The 23,653-nt window shown below is 36.8% G+C and overlaps 1 protein-coding gene and 1 pseudogene across 5 annotated transcripts in view; both read right to left on the reverse strand.

Moving 5' to 3' along the window:
* The window catches only part of Fut8 (fucosyltransferase 8), a 214,964-nt gene that overhangs the window by 103,086 nt on the left and 88,225 nt on the right, over positions 1–23,653 (reverse strand). For all 5 annotated transcript variants that reach the window (XM_052185600.1, XM_052185602.1, XM_052185599.1 and 2 more), the window contains 2 exons: positions 18,639–18,754; positions 18,364–18,526 (listed from right to left, as the gene is read on the reverse strand). In XM_052185600.1, coding sequence (XP_052041560.1) covers positions 18,364–18,526; positions 18,639–18,754 — 279 coding nt within the window. The remainder of the gene's footprint in view (positions 1–18,363; positions 18,527–18,638; positions 18,755–23,653) is intronic.
* Positions 5,505–6,515, reverse strand: LOC127687209 (ribosome biogenesis protein NSA2 homolog; annotated as a pseudogene).

The following is a 23,653-nucleotide window of genomic DNA, read 5'->3' on the forward strand; positions in this document are numbered from 1 at the left end:
CAGTCTGAGAAAGAAATTAGGGAAATGACACCCTTCACAATAGCCATAAACAATATAAAGTATCTTGGTGTGACTCTAACAAAACAAGTGAAAGATCTGTATGACAGGAACTTCAAGTCTTTGAAGAAAGAAATCCAGGAAGACCTCAGAAGATGGGAAAATCTTCCATGCTCTTGGATTGGCAGGATTAATACAGTAAAAACGGCCATCTTGCCAAAAGCAATATACAGATTCAAAGCAATCCCCATCAAAATCCCAACTCAATTCTTCACAGAGTTAGAAAGAACAATTCTCAAATTCATCTGGAATAACAAAAAACCCAGGATAGCTAAAACTGTTCTCAACAGTAAAAGAACTTCAGGGGAATCAGTATTCCCGACCTCAAGCAGTACTAAAGAGCAATTGTGTTAAAAACTGCATGGTATTGTTAAAGTGACAGGCAGGTAGATCAATGGAATAGAATTGAAGACCCAGAAATGAACTCACACAATTATGGTCACTTGATCTTTGACAAGGGAGCTACAACCATCCAGTGGAGAAAAAATAGCCTTTTCAAAAAATGGTGCTGTTTCAACTGGAGGTCAGCATGCAAAAGAATGAAAATTGATCCATTCTTATCTCCTTGTACTAAGGTCAAGTCCAAGTGGATCAAGATCCTCCACATACAACCAGACACACTAAAACTAATTCTAGTTTCTAGACTAGAAAGTGGGGAAGACTCTTGAGGACATGGGCACAGGGGAAAAGTTCCTCAACAAAACACCAATAGCTTATGCTCTAAGATTAAGAATTGACGAATGGGATTTGATAAAATTACAAGGTTTGCAAAGGGCATTGTCAAAAGGACAAAATGGCAACTAACAAATTGGGAAAAGATCTTTACCAACCCTACATCCAACAGAGGGCTTATATCCAAGATAAACAAAGAACTCAAGAAGGTAGACTCCAGAGAGCCAAATAACCATCTTAAAAAATGGGATACGGAGCTAAACAAAGAATTTTCACCTGAGGAATAATGAATGGCTGAGAAGCACCTAAAGAAATGTTCAACATCCTTAGTAATCAGGGAAATGCAAATCAAAACAACCCTGAGATTTCACCTCACACCAGTCAGAATGGTTAAAATCAAAAACTCAGGAGAAAACAGGTGCTGGCACGGGTGTGGAGAAAGAGGAACACTCCTCCACTGCTGGTGGGGTTGCAAGCTGGTACTACCACTCTGGAAATCAGTCTGGCGGTTCCACAGAAAACTGGGAATGATACTTCTGGAGGACCCCCCTATACCACTCCTGGGCATATACCCTGAGGATTCCCCAGCATGTAATAAGGATACATGGTCCACTATGTTCATAGCAGCCCTATTTATAATAGCCAGAAGCTGGAAAGAACCCTGATGTCCCTCAACAGAGGAATGGATACAGAAAATGTGGTATATATATACAATGTATGTTTCTGCCATTAGAAACAGTGAATTCATGAAATTCTTAGACAAATGAATGCAACTGGAAAATATCATCCTAAGTGAGGTAACCCAGTCTCAAAAGAACACTCATGGTATGCACTCACTGATAAATGGATATTAGCCTAGAAGCTTGGAATACCCAAGACACAATTCACATATCAAATGACGCCCAAGAAGAAGGAAGGAGAGGCTCCTGGTCCTGGAAAGACTCAGTGCAGCAATGTAGGGGAATACCAGGACAGGGAAGCAGGAAGGGGTAGATTGGGGAACAGGGGGAGGGAAGAGGGCTTATGGAACTGTGGAGGAGGGGGGATCCAGTAAAGGGGAAATCATTTGAAATGTAAATAGAGACTATCTGGAATAAAAAAAAGAAATATCTTAAACATCTCAACTCAAAACTTAAGGAACCAGAAGTACAAACTAAGATAAAGTGCAAAATATGTAGATTACCAATAGCTAATATATTAATTGAGAAGCTACAAGGAAAGATATTCAATGATTATATGACTTAATTCACTTATTAACTTTTCTTCCAAATGGTGTGTGTGTGTGTGTGTGTCCATCCCAAGTGTGATGGACAGAAGACAATTTACAAGAGTTGGTTCTCTCTTGCTGCAACATGGGTTCCAGTGATAACTCAGCAAGAAAAATCTGTTTTAAAAGCCTACTAAAATAACTTTTTAAACACAGGAGAAAGTGATCTCCCAGCAGATCTTTCACTTATGAGCACTGAAGTGAGGTCTCCACCTTCTCTCTGGAAGGGAACAGCTAGGAGCACACAGGGCATATGATCAGGGGAGCAGTCTTCCCTCTACCTTTTGCACCAGGGAGCTAGATGGCTCTGCAGCCTTCTGTGCACAGCCCACCAGGAGAGAGTGATCTCCCAAGATCACTTTCACTTCTGAGCACAGCATGAGATCTCCACCTTCTCTCTGGAGGAGAACAGCTGTGAGCACACAGGGCAATTGATCAATGGTTTAGCTAGGTCAGAGGTCTATAGGCTGCCATTTGCTCCAGGGAGCCAGAAGGCTCCACAGCCTTGTGTGCATAGACCCTGACAGAAAAAAAGTTGATCTCATAGAAGTATGGACTCAGGCTTACAGGCCCACAGGAGGGACACGCTCCAGCAAGAGATAACAAGACCAACTAACACCAGAGATATCAACATGGCAAAAGGCAAGTGCAAGAACCCTACCAACAGAAACCAAGGCTACTTGGCAACATCAGAGCCCAGTTCTCCCACCACAGCAAATCCCAGATACCCCAACACATTGAAAAAGCCAAGAGTTGGATTTAAAATCTTATTTCATGATGCTCATAGAGGGTCAGCATGCAGAAGAATGCAAATTGATACATTCTTATCCATTCTTATCTCCATGTACTAAACTCCACTCCAAGTGGATCAAGGACCTCCACGTAAAACCAGATACACTGAAACTAATAGAAAAGAAACAGGGGAAAACCCTTGAGGACATGGGCACTGGGGAAAAGTTCCTGAACAGAACACCAATAGCTTATGCTCTAAGATCAAGAATTGACAAATGGGACCTCATAAAATTACAAAGTTTCTGTAAGGCAAAGGACACTGTCAAAAGGACAAAACAGCAACCAACAAATTGGTAAAAGATCTTCACCAACCCTACATCTGATAGAGGGATAATATCCAATATATACAAAGAACTCAAGAAGTTAGACCCCAGGGAACCGAATAACCCTATTAAAAAATGGGGTACAGATCTAAACAAAGAATTTTCATCTGAAGAAATCTGTATGGCCAAGAAGCACCTTAAGAAATACCCAACATCATTAGTCATTAGGGAAATGCAAATCAAAACAACCCTGAAATTTTACCTCATACCAGTCAGAATGGCTAAGGTTAAAAACTCAGAAGACAGCAGATGTTAGTGAGGATGTGGAAAAAGAGGAACACTCCTCCACTGCTGGTGGGATTGCAAGTTGGTACAACTACTCTGGAAGTCAGTCTGGTGGTTCCTCAGAAAACTGGACATGACACTTCCAGAGGACCCTGCTATACCTCTCCTGGGCATATATCAGAGGATTCCCCGGCATGCAATAAGGACACATGCTCCACTATGTTCACAGCAGCCTTATTTATAAATAGCCAGAAGCTGAAAAGAACCCAGATGTCCCTCAATGGAGGAATGGATACAGCAATGTGGTATATTTACACAATGGAATACTACTCAGCAATTAAAAACAATGAATTCATGAAATTTTTAGGCAAATTGTTGGAACTGGAAAATATCATCCTAAGTGAGGTAACCCAATCATAAAAGAATACACATGGAATGCAATCACTGATAAGTGGATATTAATTAGCCCAGAAGCTCTGAATACCCAAGACACAATTAGCATATCAAATGACTCCCATGAAAAAGTAAGGAGAGGGCCCTGATCCTGGAAAGACTTGATTCAGCATTGTAGGGGATTACCAGGACAGAGAAAAAGGAGGGAGGTGATTGGAGAATGGGTGGAGAGAAGAGAGCTTATGGGACATATGGGGAGGGAGGAACCGGGAAAGGGGAAAACATTTGGAATGTAAAAATAGAATTTAGAAAATTTAAAAAAAGGACTTAAATAACTTCCTTAAAGAAATAAAGGAGAGCATGGGTCAACAGGTCAAAGCCCTTGAGGAAACATAAAAATCCCTTAAAAAAATATAGGAGAACATAGGTCAACAGGCAAAAGCTCTTAAGGAGAAAACACAAAAATCCCTTAAAGAATTACATTCTTTAATGTAAAGAATGTAAAGGAAAATACATTCAAGTGAAGGAACTGAACAAAACCATCCAGGATCTAAAAGTAGAAGTAGAAACAATGAAGAAATCACAAAGGGAAACAACTCTGGAGATAGAAAACCTTCAAAAGAAATCAGGAGTCATAGATGTCATAGTCATCAACAATAGAATAGAAGAGATAGAAGAACCTCAGGTGCTGAAGATACCATAGAAAACATTGACTCAACAGTCAAAGAAAATGCAAAATGCAAAAAGCTTGTAACCCAAACCATCCAGGAAATCCAAGACACAATAAGAAGACCAAACCTAAGGATTATAGGTATAGAAGAGAATGAAGATTTCCAACTTAAAAGGTTAGTAAATATATCCAACAAAATTATTGAAGAAACTTCTCTAACCTAAAGAAAGGGATGCCCATGAACATACAAGAATCCAACAGAACTCCAAACAGACTAGACCAGAAAAGAAATTCCTTCCAGCACATAATAATCAAAACACCAAATGCACTAAACAAAGAAAGAAGTTTAGAAGCAGTAAGGGAAAAAGGGCAAGTAACTTATAAAGGCAGACCTATCAGAATCATACCAGACTTCTCACCAGAGACTATGAAAGCTAGAAGAACCTGGGCAGATCTCATACAAACCCTAAAAGAACACAAATGCCAGCCCAGACTACTATACCCAGCAAAACTCTCAATCACCATAGATGGAGAAACCAAGATATTCCATGATAAAACCAAATCTGTACACTATCTTCCCACAAATCCAGCCCTACAAAGGATAATAGATGGAAAACACTAACACAAGGAGGGAATCCCAGCACTTTGGGAGGCAGAGGCAGGCAGATTTCTGAGTTCGAGGCCAGACTGGTCTACAGAGTGAGTTCCAGAAGAACAGTCAGGGCTACACAGAGAAACATAGTCTCGAAAAAAAAAGCAAACAAAAACAAAACAAAAAAAAACACAAAAAAAGAAAAAAGAAAGTAATCTTCTGACAACAAACCCAAAAGACAATAACCACACAAACATAAAAATAACATCAAAAATTACAGGAAGCAGCAATCACTATTCCTTAATATCTTTTAACTCTCCAGTAAAAAGACATAGACTAAAGAAATATTTTTCATGTAAATCTTCAATTTTATCAGAAAATGTTTATAGTTCCTCTTTCAATTAATTTAGTAATTTTTATGTGTACCATTTTATCTGCATTATTTTTCATAATAATCTTCAATTTTAACATGTTTTCTATATATTCCTTCTTTTTTTTTTAACTGGGCAGTGCTTTATTTTCTTTTACAATTTAATAAATACTTCTTGATGACTTCACATGGTAAGGCTGCTTGGTAGTTCAGAAAGATCCCAGCGATGTTGTTTTCCTGACTGTAGTCTTCGTTATTGAGTGAAATGAATTGTATGTCACTGTCAAACCAGCAAGACCGCATTTATGCACCCATAGTTTTCAGGATTGTTGGTAACTTGGGCATATTTTCCCCAAATCACCTTGCCTCCTTGGGTCACGAGGCCCAGCTCGCTCACATTGACCTCGATCATTGTACCTTTGGTGATCATACCCAAGGTTGTGTATAGTGGGGATGATGGGTTCTTTTTCACACCGAGGATAGGCAGGCAAAAGGTAGCTTTCAGCTCAGGGTGTGTGACATGGGCTTTTTTGAAACGCAGACCCATTGGCCTAATGAACCTTTCATATTTTGGTGGTTTTCTTGTAAAGCCATCACCAACAAAGCAGACTTTAGTAACCATCCTCTTTCATGCCTTCTTTTTTCTTTTTCCTGTTCAAATAACTTTCAATACTTCTGTTTCTCCTTGGGCACGAACTTTGGGTAGAGGGACCTTCCATTTTCCCGCCTTTTCTTTTCGTTTCTGCTTAATCATGTTGGAAAGTACTTTTGCTCTGGACTGCCCCTCTCTGTCTAGCAAGTAGGCAGGGACTGCCCCCCTGAGGAGTCTTCTCATCATCCTTCTGCTTGGTGTTTCTCTTTTCATGCATCTTGATAGTCTTTTTCATCTGTATTTTCTCAGCATGGCGTTGTTTAAGGTAGAGCTTAGCCTTCAGGCCAATCATTTTTTTGGCCTTCTTTGACCGCTCATGGGCCTCCCGACCTTCTTTCTTTCTCTTTTTCTCGTGGTAGTCCAAACGATATCCACACCGTTTGCAGTGCAATTCAATATATTCATTTTGTGGCATGATGACAGCCGCGGAGCAGCCGTCCGCGACCTCCCAAGTTCCAAAAAACTCTTAATTCCTGGATGTCTCTGGTCCACGAGCCTGCTTGGTTCTATATATTCCTTCTATTTTATCAGAAATATTTTCCCTGTAAATCTCTGATTTTATCACAAAATGTTTTTAATTCTACCTTCAATTAATTTAGAAAGGTTTTTTATGTCTACCATTTTATATGTATAATTTTCCATGAAATAGTCAATTTTAACATGTTTTTCTATATATTTCTTGAATTATATTAGAAATATTTTCCATATAAATCTTCAATCTTACCTGAAAATATTTATGATTCCACTTTCAATCAACTTAGAATTATTTTTATGCCTATCATTTTATCTGTATATTTTTCCAAGATAATGTTCAATTTTAACATGTTTTTCTATATATTTCTTCAATTTTATCAGAAATATTTTCCAGATAAATCTTCAACTTTATCAGAAAATGTTTATGATTCCACTTTCAATCAACTTAGGATTACTTTTATGCCTACCATTATTATATCTATACAAATTTTTCCATAATAATCTTTAATTTTAACATGTTTTTCTACATTTTTCTACAATTTTATCGGAAATATTTTCCATGTAAATCTTCAATTCTATCATAAAGTGTTTCTACTTCCTTTTTCAATTAATTTAGCAATGTTTTTATGTCTATCATTTTACTCTTAAATTTTCAATGAAAATTGTCAACGTTAATGTGTTTTTCTAATATCTTTTCTATTTTATCAGAAATAGTTTCCATGTAAATCTTCAATTTTATCAGAAGATGTTTTTACTTCCTTTTTCAATAAAAGAACATGCTTTTCAAAAAAAAAGAAAAAGAAAAAAAAAAGACTCTCATGTTGTAGGAATTCAAGAATTCCTGGGTTGACCCAGCCACACAGAATTTAGTATGTATCTACCATTACATTTAACTCACATCTTATAATTTATGCTTTGTTGGGATTATCTCTGTGAGTTTGAGAGCAGCCTAGATTATATAGCTAGTTTCAGGCTAGCCAGGACTAATAATAAGATCCTGTCTTAAAAAAAAAAAAAAAAAGGAGTATAGCTTTGGCTTATTTGTCATGATGTTCCCTGGGAATAGTTTGAAACATTTTAATACAATGCTACAGAGCATTCATTCCCATTGCTATCTTGCACAGGTCCCTCCAGCAGAACATAGACAACACAAAGAAAATCCTTCATGTCACACAGATGGTAGGTTTGACAAATGATGAATGGAAGTGTTATGTAATCCCCTCAGTGTTTTGTTTAACTCTCAGACAGCAAAGCTAAGTAGAAGGACAGAATTGGGTAAACTGCTTCTGTTTGTTGGCAAGTGTATCTCTGATGAACTGAACTTAAGCATTTGTATTACTGAGGGTACAAGACGTAAGAGCTTTGAGGTGCTGTTTTGAGACATATTTCTCAAATAGCTTCCTACTATTTATACTTAGGGTTTAGTCATTATGGTAATATTCAGAGGTGAGTTGAGACTTCATGTTATCTTCCTGAAGAACAGTGAATCTCTCAAATAGTTTCTCTTAAAAGTCACATTTATTTTTCAAATCTGTGGCTTCCTCAAGCCAAGCACTCATAAGATTCAATATTTTCTATCATTTCACAGAGCAAATGTACTAGTAACCCAGTCATGCTACCAGCTACAAAGATAACAGGTTTGCCCCTGCAGATTTTTCCCTAAAGGTCTTTGTAAAGTCAATACATTCTTTATGGAACAGCAATAGTAATGATGAAATCAAAATTTGTCCTATAGTATAGTCGTATAGTATAAAAATGCTTTACCAGAGTACAGTTATTCAATCTAATATTTGTGTTACTGCTTGTATCAACTAGACAAAAGCAAGAGCTTGCAGGAAGTCCACAGCATTACAAAAGTACTGTGCCTGCCTGTCCACTGAAAATGGTAAATATCCTGCAGGTCTTTACCCCTTTCTTTAATGTTCTAGAAAAGAACAGAAGTCATATTGTCAAGTTCTGAAAGCAACTGAAGCAATCAATGTAAAAAGGAACAACTCTACCAGTTGTTTTTAGAGTAAGAGATCCCCCCCCCCCATATACACACAACAGTCACTGGCTTTGTCAACCACAGGCTTAAGGTACAAGAAGAGTTGAGAGTGTTGGTAGCTTAGGAAAATTTCTTTAAAACTCTAAAATGCCCAACAATGGGGAGATGGAACCAGAAGAGCACATCTCCAGTATGGCCCCCAGGTGAGGCAGGGGACCACCCACCCATCTTCAAACTTTTTAACCCAGAATTGTTCCTGTCTGAAGGAACAAAAATGGAGCAGAGCTGAAAGAAAGGTCACCCAGTGACCAGCCCAACTTCGATCCATCCCATGTGCACACATCAAATCCTGACACTATTACTGAGGCCATGTTGTCCCTATGGACAGGAGCCTGGCATGGCTGTCCTCAGAAGCGACTCTACCAACAATGGACTGAGACAAATACAGATACTTACAGCCAACAATTAGATTGAGGTCAGGAACCAATATGGAAGAGTTAGAGGAAGAACTGAAAGATTGGGATTGTAACCCCATAGGAAGAACAACAGTGTCAATTAACCTGGACCCCTCAGAGCTCTCAGAGACTAAGTCAAAAGCCAAGGAGCTGGTTTGTGGCCCCAGGAACAGCTGTAGCAGAGTACTGCCTTGTATGGCCTCAGTGTGAGAGGATGCACTTAAATATGGAAACTTTATGCCCCAGGGCAGAGAGATGCTGGTGGTGGTGAGGTGGAGGTAGGTGGATGGGTGCGGAAACACCCTCTCAGAAATGGGATGTGTAAGTGAAGAAGTAGGGGAGGGAGGATGAGGAAGGGGTGCAACTTTTGGAATGCAAATAAATAAAATAATTTAATAATAAAAGAATGTAATTGTAAAAAAAAAATATAGAAGCCACAAGTTTCATTTAGGGAGAAAATTCACTGGACATATTTTAAGGCTGGTTATAACAACGCTCCATATTTAGTTTCCATTTCAGTTATCATGGTGCAAAATATTCACATCCAACGTTTTTCACTGGCCTCATAAAACAGGAAGCTCACAAATTCCTTTTTCAGATTATGAGCCGCACTGGCCAGCCTCAGCAGCATTTGTAGATGTTCTTTCCCTGCTAAAAGTCCACTACACTATTCATGATAATAGAAAAACAAGAGCAAGCTTCACCTCCTTGAGCATTGCTTCATTATGAGGCTCTTAAATTTTCTAGGAAGATTGTGTGTTTTGGAACAGAATGAGGTAAATGTGCTCTGGAGGCCCTCTCCTAGGACATCTTAGAATTTATCCACTCCAGCAACGCTTCAAGAGTATCACAGAGACCTTCAGGGATTGTCAGGCTCATGTCAAGACATATGATATCTTTTGCCATAAGAATTAAAAATTTCAGGTTAAGATATTAAGTCTGATTTCCTTTTCTTCCAAGTTGGATGTCTTCCCCTGATGGACATGCTCTTCTTTTGCAATTCAGTTCTGAGCACGACTGTTTACATTTTGATCTTGTCCAGAAATCTCATCAGTTGTGTTCTGATTCATTGCCCTAACTTCAAATTCTTTTATTCATTTTCTTCTTATTACACTTATTTATTTGCCAGCATAACACAGTGTACATGTGGTAGTCAGAAGACACCTTATAGGAACTGGTTATCTCCTTCCACCAGGTAGGTCCAGGTATCAAGCTCAGGTTGTCTGTCTTGGCAGCAAATATTTTACTAGCTAAGCCATCTTGCTCTGTTCATGATAATAGAAAAACAGGTGTGGAAGAGGAACCCATCCTTATAAATTTTATATGTCTAGTACTTATTCCAATGACTAATAAGATCAAATATTGTCAATACTCCATTACCTTGAAGAACTGCCTAAAAAGGTTAAAGAGGTTTGCACTATCTGGCATACAATTGTCAGTAATTATTTCATTGATCAGATGATTTATTTTCCAGATCTCTTAAGATTCTCTATCTACCTTTGACAGATAGTTGGATCCTGTAGGAATCTGAAGAAAGCCAATTGTATTGAGAATTCTGGTTTCTTTAAAAATCCAGTTATGTGATTATGTTTTTTGTTTTAATCCCAGGTGTGGAAGAAGAAGCTGCTTCACAGCAGGTGACTACGTTTGCCGTGTGCACTATCAGGGGCATGATTTTTGCCAGCTCCAACAGTTTAATTTTGGAGACTCTGGAGAAGTCCAAGGAGGCTTGTGGCAGCTGTTAATCCCCTGCTGCTGGTCCCTGCTGGTTCCTGCTCATATGTTTGCTGTACATTTTCTGGATTGCTGGTTTGCTATTCCTGGATTGTTAGATATTCTGACAATGAAAACTGGAATTGCCCATAGGTACTAGATGTAGTTTAAAGAGTCTTATGTCCCTTTTCTCGCTAACCTTCTTTCTCTCCTACCTAGTGCTAGGGGGTTGGAAGGGATTGGGGGTAGAGTATCAGTTGGAAGGGTATTTGCTATAAGAACCCAATAAAATAGCTTAAAAAATGCCCCCAGCCAATCTGGACTGTGTTGTTTTGTGTGCAGCTGGGGCAGTACAGAACTTCAGGACCACTACATGACTGCTGATGCTCGCCACTTCCTCAAGGCAGCCTATGAAACCAGGGATAAACCCCAAAATGAATTATAAAGAAATTCTCAGGAAACCAATAGTAAGCAAAGAGATTAGATTAGTAATCACAATATATGAAAGCCCTGAACAAAATATATTTTCAGGTGAATTCTATATGCACTTAAAGAAAAAGCAATGCCAATCTTCCATAAAAACTAAAGAAATGAGAATTTTCCAAACTCATTTGAAAAGGTCAGTATTACTGCCATACCAAAACCAAGTAAGGATACTATAAGAAAAGATTATAAAACAGCACCCCTGTTTCATTTATATACAACAGCCTTCAATAAATATGAACAAACCAAATTCACTTTAAAAGAATCAACTGGGTCTATAGAATTAAATCAGGAACAAGATAGAAGATGCTCACTCTCTATATTTTTATGAACATGATTTTGGTAACCATAACCAGACAAATTAGTCAAGAAAAAGAAATAACAAATCTAAATCAGAAACTAGACTGTTTCTAATTGGATCTGATATGATCATACATACCCAAACTCTAAAGGCATCACCAAAAATTTGGTGGTACTAATAAAAATATTTGATAAAGTTGAAGGGGACAAAGCCAACATATAAAAATTTACATTTGTATATACTAGCAAGCGATCCCTTAAAGAAATTAAACAAGCTTCTGCCTGATCCTTTCTGCTGGGGCACTCTCTTAGCTGGTCTTCTCCAGTGAAGACACCAAGTACTGATCCATCTTTGAGGACCCACTGCACTCAGAGCAGTTGGTAAGAAGCCTCTCCCCCCTCCTGAGTCCCAGAGCTGCCTCTGGGAGCCTGATGGACTCAGGATGCATCACCCACCAAAACCCCGCCCTCCTGAATATTACTCCCCTTCTGTCCCTTCTGCCCCTTCTGCCTGGTCCTTTCTGCTGGGGCAAACTCCTAGCTGGTCTACTCCTGCGAAGACACCATATCCTGACCCATCCTAGAGGACACGCTGCACTCAGAGCAGTTGGACAACAGCTTGACCACTCCATTGAAGACCCAACAGTCTGAAGGCCACCTAGGAGATATATTACAGCAGCTTCTCTGTGCCTGTTAAGAGCCCCCCCCCCAGCTGGAAGGCCCCACAGATGGTCTGCTACAGCTAAGGCTGCAGGCCTATCAGGAGACCTGACACATCCCAGGGACAAAAGAGGCAGATTTCAGATAGTCACCCAAACCAACAAACACCAGGGATATCCAGATGGCAAAAGGCAAGTGCAAGACCATAAGTAGAAGCCAATATATGTGGGTATCATCAGAACTCAGTTCTCCCACATGAGCAAGCCCTGAATACAACACACCTGAAAATCAGGAATCTGTCCCAAAATCCTATCTCAGGAAGATAATAGAGTCCTTTAAGGAGGATATCAATAACTTACTGAAAGAAATATAGGAAAACGCAGGTAAATAGGTGAAAGAATCGAATAAAACAATCCAAGACCTAAAAGTGGAAGTAGAAACAATAAAGAAAATACAAATGGAGGCAAACCCGGAAATGGAAAACCTAGGAAATAGGTCAGAAATTACAGATGTAAGTATGGTCAATAGAATACAAGAGATAGAAGAGAGAATCTCGGGTGTAGAAGATAACATTGAAGAGACTGACACAACTGTCAAAGAAAATTCAAAACATAAAAAACTCCTAAACCAAGCATCCAGAAAATTCAGGACACGATGAAAAGACCAAATCTATTATTATTATTATTATTATTATTATTATTATTATTATTATTATTATATGTAAGTACACTGTAGCTGTCTTCAGACACACCAAAAGAGCCTATCAGATCTCATTACGAATGATTGTGAGCCACCATGTGGTTGCTGGAATTTGATCTCAGGACCTTTGAAAGATCAGTCAAGTGCTCTTAACCACTGGGCCATCTCACCAGCCCCGAAAAGACCAAATCTAAGAAGAATCAGAATAGAGAAGAGTGAAGAGTCCCAGCTCAAAGGACCTAAAAATGTCTTCAACAAAATCATAGAAGAAAACTTCCCCAACCTAAAGAAAGAAATGGCCATAAAGGTACAAGAAGCTTATAAAACACCAAATAAATGGGACCAGAAAGAAAATCCTTTCATCACATAATAATCAAAACACTAAACACACAGAGCAAAGAAAGAATGTTAAAAACTGCAAGGGAAAAGGGCCAAGTAACATACAAAGGTAGACCTGTCAGAATTACACTAGAATTCTCAACAGAGACTATGAACTCAGACCCAAAGGAGGACATGAATGGTATGTACTCACTAATAAGTGGATATTAGCCAAAAATAAAAATAAAAAAAAAGTACAGAATACCCAAGATACAGTCCACAGAACTTAAAAAGGTCAACAAGATGAAGGTCCCAAGTGAGGATGCCTCAGTCTCACTTGGGGAGGGAAAGTAGACAGGGGTAGGGGAGTTGGGGGAGAGGGGAACCTGATCTGGTATTGAGTGAGGGAAAAGGACTGAAGCCCTGAGGGCCAGCAGAAATAATGGAAACTGGCAAATTCTGGAGGTAGGAGGTTGGAGTGGGGGGGGAGGGGGACTTCAGAATATAACAGAGACCTGGGAGGTGAGAGACTCTCAGGACTCAAAGGGAGGGATCTTAGATGAAATGCCCAACAGTAGGAAGAGGAAACTTATAGAGACCACCTCCAGTAAGAAGACAGGCCATCAAATGAGGGAGGGGGTTGTCATCCCACAGTCACAACGCTGACCCATATTTGTACCTGACTGAAAGAATTACAGGGATGGAAATGCAGAGGAGCCTGGGGAAAAGAAAGTCCAGTGACAGGCCCAAAGTGGGATCCAGCTCAAGCGAAGGTCTCAAGTCCTGACACTATTACTGAGGCTATGGAGGAAGTGCTTCCAAAAAGGGACCTATCATGACTAACCTCCAGAAGACCCAACAAGTGGCTGAAAGAGTCAGATGCAGATATTTACACCCAACCAATGAACAGAAGCAGCTGTTGTTGAATTAGGGAAGGCTGAAAGAAACTGAGAAGGGAGAGCCTGTAGGAGGACCAGCAGTCTCAATTCATTAATCTAGATCCCTGAGATCTCTCAAACACTGGACCACCAAACAGGCAGCATACACCAACTGATGTACACACACACAGTAGTGGACTGCTGGGTCTGTGTTCATTCAGGATGATGTACCTAACCCTCAAGAGACTGTAGGCCCAGGGACTTTAGAGGTCAGGTGGGGTAGGGAGTGGGGAGGAGGTATGGGATGTGCAACAGTCAGAGGGGGGATGGGGATGGGGGAAGGTAGGTGGGAAGAAAATCTGGAGTGTAAATAAATTAATAAATAAATAAATTTTAAAAAGAGGAAGTTAAACAACCTCATTTACAATGATAACAAAAATGGAAATAACTTCAAAGAGGTAAAAACTTGTGTACTGATCTATAAAACTATAAGATACCAATTAAAAAATACATATGATGCAAATGAAAACATACCCTATGTGTATGGAGTGGAAGAATTAATATTGCTATAAGGTCCATACTGCACAAAGTGATCCGCAGATTCAATGTCATCAGTATAAAAATTCCTGTGTCACTGTTTAAAGAACTAGATAAAGCACTCTTAAAATTATTTTTGGAACTAAAAAGAGTGCTATCATACGAAATTATCTTGGGGAAAAAAGGACAAACCTAAAGATATCACATTTTCTGACCCCAAACTATGGTTCTATAAAAAAAACATAACAGTATGATACTTACATATAAGAATAATTAATTTCTACTTTTAAGTTTTTAATTATATATCTAATAAAGGATTATAACTAAAATATATAAGGTGCTCACAGCAAAATAACCAACCTGACTGAAAATAAAAGAAGGAATTAAATAGACATTTTTCCAAACAAGAAATAAATGGCCAACAGATACCTGAAAAGGTACTTAAATCACTACCCATCAGAGAAATGCAACTTAAAATTATGATGCGCTTTCTCACACTTGTTGGGATAGTTATTATAAAAAAGATAAGAGAGTAAAGAATGGTGGTGCATACCTAATCCTAGTGCCTGGGTGATGAATGCAAGAGAAGTCAACCTCAGGTACTTAGAGAAGCCCTGTTATAAACAGAATAAGCAAGCAAACAAGAACAGAGGGGAGGAGGAGAAGAGAGGACAGAGAGGGAGGGAAAGGCTAGAAAAGAGGAGAAAATAAGTACTGGAGAGATTAGAGAGAAAAGGAAACCATGGTAATAGTTTTGGGGATATAAATTGATGAAAACATTTAAAAATACAACTACCAAACAATATCTAATGTCATTTATTAGTTAATATTCAAATGAAATAAAATCAGATTCTTGAATCACAGTAGCTAATCTATAGCAACAATCTAAGTGTTCCTTCACTGATGACTAAATAAACACATAATGTAGAATGTTTGATTGTTTGCTTGATACTTGTAAAACAATGCATGTCATAAACAAACACATTCACACACATACATGTGAATGGTATGGCAAAGAATATGTTCACATACACACACACACACACACACACACACACACACACACACCATGAAGTAAATCCATAAAAAGGAAAGGTAAAGAAGGCATGACGTTGACAGCAGAGTATCTTGAGGTAATCCAGGAGAAAGGGTAGGAGGGATGGAGATGAGAAATGGGGGAGAGATACAATCATTTCATTATATAGATTTATGTGAATCTGTCAATGAATTTATTTAAAAAGAAAAGAAATCATGCCATTTCGGGTATCATGGATAAATCTGTAGGGTATTATGCTATGTGAAATGAGCCAGGAAGAGAAAAACAAATAGTGTAATGTGCTTACTTAGAGACAGAATCTAAAAACTTCAACCTTATATAAGCATGCGACTTAGGGTTAGAAAATAGGAGAAATGCAGAGGCATTGTCAATTGGTACAAACATTCAGTTGTGAGATGAAATAAGTTCTGTTTATATATATTATACTTGCATAATTAGTAATGCTTGATTGTTTGCTTGATACTTGTAAAACAATACATGACATCAACAAACACACACGCACATACATGTGAATGATATGAAAGACTATGTTCACTCACTTAACTATGGTAATCATTACACACTATGTATGCATATTAAACAAATTATAAAAAGTGTCCAACTTATATATTCCCACTTTGGGTTGTGGCAGTCAGATCCAAGACCTAGCACTAAAGAAGCAGCACTCTACAACTGAGCTATGGCCATAGCCCATCATTTATCAGCAAATTATTCCTCAGTAAAGTGTTTTTCCCTTAACTACTGACTATCAAAAAAAGAGTAAGAGATTTGCACAGAGAAATGTAAATGAGAAATTGATTTATTATCACTAATAGTCTGTTACTAGTTTGGAAAAAACTTACATACCATACTTTGGACTACTGTAAAAATAAAACAGATAATAAGTATACCATAAACTAAGGTAGAAATAAAAGAGAAAATCAGATTTAGTATATATAAAAACTCTTGGTGGTATTCTATGAATATTCTAATATTCTGTGAATCTAATGCTATTAAAAAGAGTCTAAGAAAAACAAAAACATGGACTTCTGTGGCACAAAATGCCCAGCAAAGTTATACACAGAAGCCCATTTTAGTTCTTAGATTTGAGAATTTAAATATGGCCAGTGTGAGAAATCCTTCCTATTTGTATTTTTACGATTTTGAAGGTTATTTCTCTAATGTGTTGCTGTCTTTGCTAATTATTTGTATTATTACATTCTAATCTGTCTTCCAGGAATTAAATTAGAACCCCGTGTTTTCTCCTAGAATCATTAGACTCTCCATTTAAGCCAATATAAGAAATGGACTTGTACACTTGTACTTCACATTGTGTTTTCAGTGAAAGATCATTTAATATACACTAAATGGAAATCACAGAATTTATTATAATTTTTACAAAACTACCAGAAAAATGTAATGACAATTTATAGGCATTTATCATGGGCTTATTTACTATACTTCACTTTTACTTTATAAATGTAATTAAAAAAGCATATGCACAAATTATACTTACAAAATAATTTTAAATTATTTTATTTAGAAAAATCTGAGATTTAATTCTTCAAGAAGTAATTTAACCAAATCATTTGAGTATACATTTCATCAGAAGCCAAATCTACCTGGAAGAACTCTCAATTCTAAACATCTATGCTCCAAATTTTGTTTTTATACCACATAATCTACTTATATCAAATCTTGTCTACATTTTTCTGTAAAACTGTAATAAGCAAACCTTACAAACACAAAGACGTGTTTAACAGAAGCCTGGAGCAGAGAATCATCGTTAGGGTGGAAGCCCACTAAATATTCGGCCTAAGTGTCTCACTATGTTCTTATCGTCAGCTAGGGTAAGCACTAGGACTGCCGAGTTTGGGGCATAATATTTTCACAACCCTTTAAATCTATACTGCCATATGTCTATAAACTAGTACTCCTAAAATCATTCTAAGACACTAAGACTTTATGTGTAATTTTGTTTAAAACAGGAGAGCAATCTTTCGAAACCACTGTAATATTGCTGATGATGTTAATATATGTATCTCTCTTGTTTGTATGGGGTAATGAATTTCTCTTCACAGTGGTAGGTAGTACTAACACAATCATTTTTCTTTCATTGTTCACTAATAAGACAGTAATTTTACTAAGAACATAGGCTTTAAATATTATAAGCCAAAGGATGTTTCACTTTATTTAGAATGATTCTCAAGTACATTTTATCTACATGAACAATAACACCAAAATATTTTCTTTTCTATGGATGATAAATTGCTTATCACTAGAAATGTGTAAATAGGAGAAAATAAATTTAGGCAAACAAATACTAAGTACACCTCTCTAGAAAATAAACAGAACAATTACCAAAATTCTACCCTTTATCCAAAACCTGTTAAACCTTTCATTAGAAACGCTTTAAAGGTGCTATTTTTAAATTTGTAATGCCTGGAAATTAAAAAACATTAACTGCAGCCTTGGTCTGAATTCCAGTGCACTTTAATATGAATCCACATGCTCTACTTCAAATATCAATTGTTACAAAAACTCTGAAAATAAGACACTTTCATATATTGTTAACTGCCACAGTTTATATGGTATGATTCTTAGGAATCATAAACTTTGAATAATATCTTATTTTCATATAGCTTTGCTGATCAAATGCAATTGGCATTATCTTTTGAGATATCAGATAATCTACTACTCTTAAATAGTACCACTTGCCAATCTGAACTGAAATTAGAAAAAGTCTCAATGTCTCATTTATAAATTATATCTTCATGGAAACCCAAATGAAGCATGTAGGGGCATATTACCTTTCATGGTGTCCTAAATCCAAAAGAATTTCATCTGCATGTCTTTGGAGTTCATTTCCTTCTAAATGCTTTAATTTCTTCAGTTCACTTTGTAGAAAAAACCAGAGCTCTTTAGCTCCATTTTCAATCTTCCGTCTTAAGATTTCATGATCCTTCCCCAGACCTGCAAAGAATAGAAAGCATGAGTGTTTTTAACATTTTGGTAAAAGGAATTTTCAATTATTTGTGCAAAAGGCAACATATTAAGATGGAAAAGAATGTGTATAATCACATACCATTTCTGGCTTGTTTCTTGTAATTTTCAATCTGTTCTTTGGCCTTAACAAGCTGTTCTTCTAAAACACGGACTCTTCCTGTAGCCGTCCCCTGGTCAATGGGGCCTTCTGGTATTCTGTATTCAGAGAGGAAGATGTGAATATAGTATACAACAAAACACATGTATACTTTGCTTAATCATATTTATTAGTGTCTCTATAGGTCATTAAATGTACCAAAAAGAGTAACAAACTGACTTTTCAACTGTAGAGGATTAAACATAAGAACTGGCATGAAAAAGAACAAGACCAGAAATGAATTGTATAGTTGATATATAAGTTCTCCTGGGAGCTAAGAAATCTTTAGAGCTATCTCCTAAAAACTCTCTCCTTATTTGGGGTGTCACCGTTGGTGGAAATTGGTCAATTTCATAGTGGTGCTAAAAATAACGAAAATGCAGGAGAAGAAATGTGAAGTGACTTAAAGAGAGTTAAGCATGTAACTGAAAGGGTCTGCAGAGTCATCAAATAGCAAAGACAAACCAATTCTGTATTAATCTCAGTATCAGGTTATATGACTGTTTCAATTTGTGAATCCATAGCTAGCAATGGTTTTATAGGGGAGGGAAAGATAAGAGGGGAAGAAAAATACATTTTAAAACATTGAGATTACTGAGGGAGGGAAATTGCTAGAAGTAGGTCAACATGTAGAAACATAAATGTTACAATATTGTACAAACTGAGACTCAGTCTCAAAAATAGAAAATTACTAGAATGGGTCTGCCATAATATATTTGGTAGTTTAACAATTATTTTTCAGCCACATTTTTCATTCTTTAAATGTAATAATAAATTAAGTGATTCAGAATTATTGAATTAATTGGGAAATGTATCTTACTTGAACAAGGTCATAATATAGTTTGGGAAAAATATTTTTAATAGAAAAATGAGCACATGCTACACTATAGAACAACAAATGAATACTAGAATGTGTTCTCTATAATTTTCTCTGGTATTTTGAATACTTGGAAATTTAAATGCAATATATCACTCTCTAAAAAACTCAGAAAATAAATTATTCTATAATTGCCCTCCAAAATAACATTGAGATTGTCTTCTCTATTTATCTGAAACAAACAATCAAAATCATTCAGTAATACAATTTGTTGAAAAAATATAGGAATCTTTTGCTTCTGTCATCAATCTATCTGTTCTACTTCTTTCCAGACCTGGGTAATTTCAAGCATCCTTGCTTTTAGGTGACTTTGATCAGTTTTCCGAACTCCATTTTGTTATAAATATATAAATAAGACTTTGGGTAGGCTAAACAGTGATAAATATTTGCATCTTAATTTCTGGAATTCATAAATATTAATTTATATGAAAAAACAACTTAGAATATGTGATTAAGGATCCTGAGCCTGGGAAGCTGCCCAGTGTGGTGTAGGTAGGTGGTAAATGTGTTCAAGAGAATTCACAGGAAAGAGAAACATGGGGAGATTTTGCTACAGAATAGAGACGGGTATATGGGTGCTCACTTTTAAGATGAAGGAAAGATCTACGAGTGAGAAATGCACTTTTTGGGAAACTGGAAAAGGAAACAGAGTTTTTGCTTCCCTGTGAAATGTTGCCCCTAGACACCTTGGTTCTAGCTCAGTGAAAATCATTTCTGACTTCTAGCTTCCAAAACAATCACGGGTAATTTAAAAAAAAAACAAAAACAAAAACAGGTAAACAACAAAGCCTGTTGTTTAAAGATAGCAACTTTCTGGTATTTATCTCAACTCACAGAGGAAACACACACACAGAGAAACATATTCTTTGCAAAATTGTAAATATTAAATAATGAGTTGATTCTTCTTCAAAAGTATAACTATTTAAAAAATTATCTATTCTTAACACCACTGTCCCAGGTATATATGTAGTTCCCAGGTTATATGTGGTAGAACCTAAATCAAGATAGTAATACAATCCTTTGGTACTAATGTGGTGAGATAGGTATTTTGCTTTTTAATAAAAAGCAGCTTTTAAAACATATTACCGAACTGATGAAGCCAAATTAATTATTAATTACCTCCACTGCAATTCAGAATGTGTTTAGTGTTATAATTATGGTTTTACATATATAGTATAATTGTATTTAGTACTTAGAACTATATATGAAACTATATGTATTAACATCAAACAGAAGCATTAAAATGACCATCTTCCATACATGTACCTTGACTAATGTATGAGTATTTAAATATGCATATACATAAACAAAGCATGTACTGATATGTAACTTTTAATAGGTGACCTGCTTCTTTCAAAATTATTAGATGGTTCATTTCTTGGAACCATGTAAAATGAAAAGAACAAAAATACTTTTACCTCTAGGGTTCTATTATGGAGGCACTGTGCCATGAACAGTGATTTCTCGATCAGAACATAACAAAAATAAAAAAAAGTTCAAACAGAAAGATTATCTCCATGTTCTCCTTATCGCATTTCTTCATATACTGCTGGACAATACATGGATAAAATAGACATTAAAAAAAAAAAACATGTACTCTTTTCAGTAGATTTTCATCAAGTACTAAATCCAATCTACTTCTAATAAATTGGAATGGAAGAGGTGTTTATATTACATTACTATATATAATTATATATAATCCAACTGTGAATACACTATAAAGAAAAAGAAAAAAAGAAAGCAAAAGACTATTCTTCCCAAATACTATCTATAAACGTCTATCTGTATAAGCAGTCTCTTTTATTTAAGCTTGAGAATGGAATGTTCTCCTATCATATTCACTATACAAAAGATACATGGGACTTCTACTTCCTACCATGATAACATTAAAAGAAGCCAAATTTACTATCCTGTATGAAGCTAATCAAAACCAAAATTGTATGTGTACACATATATAAATAATATATCATATTTCTTATAATACATGGTAGATTTTATATATATATGTGCACACATACATGCACACACACACACACATGTGCATGCACACTCTCATAAACTATATCAGACAACAAAAGGCACTAGTTTCCAGAGATGAAAAATATGAGAAGAGCCCTGCAACTGCCCCAACTTACATCTCAACAGAATTTCCACACCAGAATGCAGAGAAGGGGACAGGCTGGTGGTATATTCACTAAAATGAAGAAATGGAACTATAGTATAAAACTAAGACACACAGAGTTCAAATAGTGGAGAGAATTCATAGAGAGCTGAACACAGAGACACCCAGAGACCTGCAGAAGCAATACTTGAGAATCAGCATAGTAACAATAATACAGGGAAGAAAGTGCTGAATAAGGATATCAAGACTGGGAAGGAAATTCCCCAGAAAGATCAATGGAAGTGCCTGACATTCATTCAGTTATACAAGGCATGAGAGATAAAGCTCAGAAGGATTTGGGGGTACAGAGTGGGGAAAGTAGACTGAGACTAAGTTACTTTTATAGGCAATATCAAAATATCCAACTATTTTCAAGTAATTAAATCCCAGGAGGAAGCTTAAGAATACTTGTACTGGCAGCCTGAGTCTGTAATCTTGTAAACAAGAGAGGTTGAGACAAGAGGACTTCAAATTAAATGACAGCCTGATCTATTCAGAGTAACCCTTTGCATCAAAAATGAATGGATGGACAGATGGATGGATGGACGGATGAATAGAGGGCTGAGTCTATTTAAGTGGTAAAACACTGGCAGCACATACAAGGTCCTCAGTTTAATCCCCAGTATCAAAAGAGGGAGGAGAGAAAAGTAGTTAAAAAAAACTTGTAAGATAATCCATAAAGGAAAAAATGAGAAAAACCAGTTAATCAAAACATACTTAGCATAATAAAAGCAGTCACTTGAGGCTGGAAGTGTTTGTCAGAGGCATTTTTGAGGCTCAAGTTTGAGTCCCATAACTGAAACACAAGCACACACACCAAACATACAGAAGTTTTTAATGGGACAACCAGAGCTTTGGCTCAGTGGTTAAGAGCATTACAGCTCTTGCAGAGGACACAGGTTTGGTTCCCAGCACTCATGTAGCTGTTCATAGAAGTGCATGATTCCAAGTCCAGAGGATCTAATACCCTCTTCTAATCTCCCAGGTCACCAGACACATATATGATGCACAGACATACATGCAAACAAAATATTCACTAAAGAGACAATATAAAAACATGGTAAAAAAAAAAATACAAGAAAGACCATAGTTGAATTTGCAGGGATAAGAGTCAAAGAGAAAAACAATGACTAGAATTTATTGAAGATTATATCTGTTCCTTATAACTTAAGGAACAAAAAATAGGACAAATGAAATCCTAATTAGAAATAGAGAATTAACAAAAATCAGATAAGAAATCAAAATAGAGACTATAAAAAAATCCCGGGAATGCAGGGTTGGTTCAATATACGGAAATCCATCAATACAATCCACTACATAAACAAACTCAAAGAACAAAACCACATGGTCATTTCATTGGATGCTGAAAAAGCATTTGACAAAATTCAGCATCCTTTCATGCTTAAAGTCTTGGAGAGAACAGGAATTCAAGGCCCATACCTAAACATAGTAAAAGCAATATACAGCAAACCGGTAGCCAGCATCAAACTAAATGGAGAGAAACTTGAAGCAATCCCACTGAAATCAGGGACCAGACAAGGCTGCCCCCTTTCTCCTTATGTTTTCAATATTGTACTTGAGGTACTAGCTCAGGCAATTCGACAACATAAGGAGGTCAAAGGGATACAAATTGGAAAGGAGGAAGTCAAACTATCATTATTTGCAGACGACATGATAGTCTACCTAAGTGACCCAAAAAACTCCACTAGAGAGCTCCTACAGCTGATAAACAACTTCAGCAAAGTGGCAGGTTATAAAATCAACTCAAGCAAATCAGTGGCCTTCCTATACTCAAAGGATAAGCAGGCTGAGAAAGAAATTAGGGAAATGACCCCCTTCACAATAGCCACAAACAGTATAAAGTATCTTGGGGTGACTCTTACCAAACATGTGAAAGATCTGTATGACAAGAACTTCAAG

This window comes from Apodemus sylvaticus, chromosome 6, assembly GCF_947179515.1.
Source record: "Apodemus sylvaticus chromosome 6, mApoSyl1.1, whole genome shotgun sequence".
Classification (NCBI taxonomy): domain Eukaryota; kingdom Metazoa; phylum Chordata; class Mammalia; order Rodentia; family Muridae; genus Apodemus; species Apodemus sylvaticus.